The sequence below is a fragment of the Eimeria mitis genome, genomic scaffold, assembly GCF_000499745.2.
Source record: "Eimeria mitis Houghton genomic scaffold, Emh_scaff2057, whole genome shotgun sequence".
Taxonomy (NCBI): domain Eukaryota; phylum Apicomplexa; class Conoidasida; order Eucoccidiorida; family Eimeriidae; genus Eimeria; species Eimeria mitis.
Genome location: NW_013570380.1, coordinates 1 through 5,503, shown reverse-complemented (window position 1 = coordinate 5,503; position 5,503 = coordinate 1). Strand labels below are relative to the sequence as shown.

The window sequence follows — 5,503 nt, the reverse complement described above, 5'->3', positions numbered from 1 at the left end:
AGCAGCAGCACCAGCAGCAGCAGCAGCAGCAGCGGCAGCAGCAGCAGCAGCAACGGCAACAGCAGCAGCCGCGGCAGCAACAGCAGCGGCAGCAGCAGCAGCAGCAGCAGCAGCAGCGGCAGCAGCAGCGGCTGTTCCAGCGAGGCCCCCGAAGGCCACGGGGACAGAGGGGGCCCCCGGGGCCCCCCCCATTCGACGCATTTGCTGCTGCACAGGAGCAGCTAGACCCTCTAGGGTGGGCTGCAGTTGCTGGGTATCTGCAACAGCAGCAGCAGCAGCAGCAGTAGCAGCAGCAGCAGCAGCAGCAGCAGCAGTTGCAGCAGCAGCAGCAGCAGCAGCAGCAGCAGCAGATGAANAGCAGCAGCAGCAGCAGCAGCAGCAGCAGTTGCAGCAGCAGCAGCAGCAGCAGCAGCAGCAGCAGATGAAATGTCCCCATGAGGAAATGCAGCCGTGGGTCTACTGTTCTAAAGGGCCCCCCGAGGGGCCCCACATAGGGGGCCCCTGATGGGGGGCCCCCCGGGGGGCCCCCCAAGGGGCCCCCACCATGGGATTTTGCGAGGCTCAGGCCCCCCTTTTGGGGCCCCCGCGAGAGGAAGACTGCTACAGTGGGGTATAGCCCCTGAGACGCAGTCCTTTGCAGCAGCAGCAGCAGCAGCAGCAGCAGGAAGAGCAGCGGCAGCAGCAGCAGCAGCAGGAAGAGCAGCAGCAGCAGCAGCATCAGCAGCAGCAGCAGCAGCTCGACCGTCCCCCAGTTTCATGCATGCATTTGTATGGAGGGGCCCCCCCGTACCCTTTATTCCTTGGGGGCCCCCCGCAGTTCGTCCGTCTGTTAATCTTTGTCTTTTGCTGCCTTTTCATCAATTTGCTATTTGAGATGCAGTGTATGGGGGCGCACCCTTGGGGGGGGCCCCCGGGGGGCCCCTCGACCGGGGGCCCCCCCAAGGGGGCCCTTCAAACTGGGGCCCCCTTGGGGGCCCCTCTGTATGGGGCCCTCTTTGGGTCCCCTCTTCTTGGGGGGGGCCCCCCTGGGGGCCCCTCGTGTTGGGGCCCCCTTGGCTGTTCGTAGACGTGAAAGCAGCGTTTTCTTTGTGGGGGCTGCAGGGGCCCCCTTTTGTCTCTTGTTCTTGTGCTCTATGTAATTGTTTTGGGGGCCCCCCTGTGACCCTAAGGGCCCCCGTGTGTTCTGTGGGGGGCCCCCTTGTACCCTTAGGGGGCCCCCTCTTTCAGGGGCCCTTTCCTAGCGGCCCCACCGTTGCCCAGTTCGTAGTTTACTTCTTTGTCCGCTGACAGCAGCAGCAGGGGCCCCGAGGGGGCCCCCCGTACTCAGCTGTACCCTTAGGGGCCCCCCTCATCGAGGGCCCCCTTGGCGCCGTATTTTGTGCCTATTCTATTAACGATGTGGGGGGCCTCTTGGGGGCCCCCCTGGGGGCCCCAAGGGGCCCCCTGTCTCACCTTTCAGCCTGCAGTTGGCCGCAGGGTACGACGACCCTCGAGGGCCCCCCGTGTTGCATTGAGGGGCCCTGTCTCTCAGCAGACCAGCTTGGGGGGGGGCCCCCAACGCAGTCGTACTGGGGGGCCCCCCAACAAGCTGGTACTGGAGGGGCCCCCGATTGATGATGTACTGGGGGCCCCCCCCAACGAAGTCATCCTGGGGGGCCCCCTTTGGCTGTTAAGGTGACAGGAACGAGCTTATGTGTTCGAGAGGGATTGAATATGGGGGGCCCCTGAGGGGCCCTTCAGGGGGGCCCCCCAGGGGCCCCCCTGTGCTCTCATGCAGAGTAAGTGTAATGATGAGTTGTATCAAGAAGATAAAAGGGACCCGAAGGGGCCCCATCTACTCTTGGGGGCCCCCATCAATAACAGGGGCCCTGGTGTCTTAGCTGAGGGGCCCCGTTGCCTGGATAAAGGAAACAGTTGAGAGACAGAGAGAGAAGGAGACAGATGTAATCTAATTGTCTCCTCTGCTGCCTCTTGTGGGGCCCCTGCGCTGCATGCGGGCGCCCCCTTTTGCTGCTTTATCGCTTTGAGAGGCCCCAGCTGTCGAGACACCCCAAAGGAGACACCTGAAGTCTTCTTTTGTTGTCGTTGATCTTTGTCTACATAGCACATAGCTAGCTAGCTAGCTAGCTAACTAGCTAGCTAGCTAGCTAGCTAGCTAGCCACATAGGTATCCGCCTAGCTAGCTAGCTGTGTGGAAAGATAGCTAGCTAGCTAGCTAGCCACGTTGGTAGCCGTCTAGCTAGCTACATGGGTGGAAAACTAGCTAGCTAGCTAGCTAGCTAGCTANCTAGCTAGCTAGCTAGCTAGCTAGCTACGCTGCCAGCCAGCCAGGAGCAGGACGGTCTTAGGGCTCAGCACGAAGTAGAGAGACAACAAAAAGAGACAGAAAAGGAGACAGACAGAGACAAAAAGGAGACAGATATAGAAATAGAAAAGGAGACAGAGAGAAACGCAAAAGGAGACAGAGAGACAGAGGAGGCAGAGAGAGACAGAAAAGGAGACAGAGAGAGAGAGAGGAGACAGAGAGAGACAGAAAAGGAGACAGAGAGAAACAGAAAAGGAGACAGGAGACAGCAACTCTTCGTGTCTTTAGCTCGACTTGCCTCAGATGATGCCGCAGAGACAAACACAAAAAAAGCACACACACATATAGCAGCAGCAGCAGCAACAGCAGCAGCAGCAGCAGCTGCTGCTGCTGCTGCTGCTGTCCCCTTCGGTTGGGTTGGGGTGTCTCTGCTGTGTACGCTCCCTTTGTCTCCTCTTAGCTGCAATGAAACAAAGAGGAGCTGCTGCTGCTACTAAACCCTAAACCCTAAACCCTAATCCCAGGCAGCAATACATAAACCCTAAACCCTAATAGAAGGCAGCAAGAGCTAAACCCTAAACCCTAATAGCAGGCAGCAAGAGCTAAACCCTAAACCCTAAACCCTAATAGCAGGCAACAATACTCAATCCATAAACCCTGATACTAAGCAGCAATACATAAACCCTAAACCCTAAACCCTAAACCCTAATAGCAGGCAGCAACAGCTAGGCCCTAAACCCTAAACCCTAAACTCTAAACAAGCAACAGGCAGCAATACCTAAACCCTAAACCCTAGTTGCAGGTAGCAATACATAAACCCTAAACCCTAAACCCTAAGAAAAAATTTATAAAATAAAATTAAATAGAGTTTTATCTAAAGAAAGAACACAGCGAGCAGAAAGCTCCCTACAGGCGTGGGGCCCTCGGGGCCCCCGGGGCCCCCTAAACCCTAAACCCTAAAGCCTAAACCCTAGAGGCTAAATTAAGAGATTCGGGATACATGCTTTTAAGTTCATCTTTTGTGAAACTCTAACCCTTTCTTTATTCTCAGTGATCTCTCGAAATATAGGGTTTAGGGTTTATGCATTAGGGTTTAGGGTTTAGGGTTTAGGGTTTAGGGTTTAGGGTTTAGGGTTTAGGGTTTTGACACATGCGGGGTATCTGACCAGCTACAAAAACAGCAGCAAAATGAAACCCTCAGATTCCAGCGAGGCCCCCCCTGAGGCCTCAAAGATAGAGGGAGACCCCGCTCCTGCTGCTGCTGCTGCTGCTGCTGCTGCTGCTGACGTGGCAGCAGCAGATCCAGCAACTGCCGAAGAAGGGGCAGCAACAGCAGCAGCAGATACTGCGGAGCTGGATGCAGCAGCAGCGGCACCAGCAGCAGCAGCAGCAGATGAGAGTGTTGAGGCCTCTCCTGCAGCTGGCCCCCCAGCAGCAGCAGCCGCAGCAGAAACAGCAGCAGCAGCAGCAGCAGAAGAAGAAGCAGCAGAAGCAGAAGCAACACCAGCAGAAGAAGCAGCGGCAGAGACACCAGAATCCGCCGCAGAAGCAACAGCAACACCCGAAGCAGCAGCAGCAGCAGCAGCAGCAGCAGGAGAGCCAACTGCAGCAGCAGCAGAAACAGAAGCAGCAGCAGCAGCAGATCTCTTCGGTTCAGGAGATGAAGAAAGCGGGGACGCCTCCTTGGGGAGCGATGAAGACCTCTTTGGCGAGGACCTGTCTCCTGCTGCAGCAGCAGCAGCAGAGCCAGCAGCAGCAGCAGCAGCAGCAGCAGAAGCAGTAGCAGCAGGGAGAGGGGGTGAGTCCGAGGCGGAGTTATCATCAGGTGCAGCAGCAGCTGCTGCATCTGCTGCAGCTGCTGCAGCAGCAGATGCTGATGAGGAGACAGAAGGGTTTGCTGCAGAGGAGACACAAAAGGAGACAGCTGAATCTCTCCCGCTGCAGCAGCTGCTGCTCGAGGCCCCGCTCGCCCCACACATCAGCAGCAGCAGCACTTTCCTTACCTGGAGGGTCCCTCCTGCTCTGTCTTTCATCACTGCAGCAGACAACCAGCAGCAGCAGCAGCAGCAGCAGCAGCAGCAGCAGCAGCAGGAAGGGTTTGCAATCAAGTGAGACAGATAGAGGGAGGGATGGGCGCTGGTTTGCGTCGGAGGGATTAGGGGATAGGGGCTAGGGTTTAGGGTTTAGGGTTTAGGGTTTAGGGTTTAGGGTTTGGGGTATAGACAGCTGCTGCTGTGCTGCAGGTTCTCCTACGATGAAGAAGCAGCAGCAGAAGGAAAGCCAGCAGTGAGGGTTTACAGCCCGCGGTAGGGTTTAGAAGGGTCTCCAGTATCTCTTAGAGGTTTAGGGTTTAGGGTTTAGGGTTTAGGGTTTAGGGTTTAGGGTTTGCTGTGCGAGTTGCTGCAGTATCGGAGCAACTGCCGTCTGGTGCAGTTTAGCGATGACTCTTATTGTCTCTTCGTTGACGACAAGGGCTTCGAGTGCAATGTAGGGTTTAGGGTTTAGGGTTTAGGGTTTAGGGTTTAGGGTTTGGGGTTTAGGGTTTAGGGTTTTCTGATAGACCCGCAGTCTAGGCTGTGCTGGGCTGCAGGGTGGCTGTTAGAGACGGCTTGCCTTCGGATTGAGCGTCTGCGGTTTAGGGTTTAGGGTTTAGGGTTTAGGGTTTNTTAGGGTTTAGGGTTTAGGGTTTAGGGTTTGGGGTTTAGGGTTTGGGGTTTAGGGTTTAGGGTTTAGGGTGTTTCTGTTTCGCAGATCAAGAACGACGTCTCATACATCTTCGAGTCGAAGGGGGTGCGTAGCTGAGTTTGCTCTTGGGGTTTAGGGTTTAGGGTTTAGGGTTTAGGGTTTATGGTTTAGGGTTTATGGTTTAGGGTTTAGGCTGTATAAGCACATGGAGATGGCTGGCTAGCTGTCTGCAGGCAGGCGGAAAGCCAGCTAGCTAGCTAGCTAGCTAGCTAGCTAGCTGCCGCGGAGTCAAGATAGCTGGATGAATGTAGCTAGCTACCTACATCACCAACAGCTAGCTAGCTAGCTAGCTAGCTAGCTAGCTAGCCGGTGACTGGGGTTTGTGTTGTGTCTCCGCAGTCTCGGGGTCCGCTGTGCAGTGTACTGACGTCGCATAAAAGGCTTCAAGTCCTCATGCCTGCTGGCCTAGGTTAGCACAGCCTGCTGCTGCTGCTGCTGCTGCTGCTGCTGCTG

At 56.2% G+C, this 5,503-nt stretch overlaps 2 protein-coding genes across 2 annotated transcripts in view; both read left to right on the top strand.

The window, feature by feature from the left end:
• The window catches only part of EMH_0048010 (uncharacterized protein), a gene marked incomplete at both ends in the record, with an annotated part of 2,904 nt that extends 2,399 nt beyond the window's left edge, over window positions 1–505 (top strand). Inside the window, 2 exon segments of the mRNA XM_013496352.1 lie at window positions 4–355; window positions 359–505. Coding sequence (XP_013351806.1) covers window positions 4–355; window positions 359–505 — 499 coding nt within the window.
• A 2,988-nt stretch (window positions 506–3,493) lies between these two features.
• Window positions 3,494–5,107, top strand: EMH_0048000 (uncharacterized protein; the record flags this gene model as incomplete). Its single annotated transcript, XM_013496351.1, has 4 exons — window positions 3,494–4,413; window positions 4,528–4,591; window positions 4,712–4,792; window positions 5,057–5,107. The coding sequence occupies 4 exons, from the start codon at window positions 3,494–3,496 to the stop codon at window positions 5,105–5,107; spliced, it is 1,116 nt and encodes a 371-aa protein (XP_013351805.1).
• Window positions 5,108–5,503: the final 396 nt, after the last annotated feature.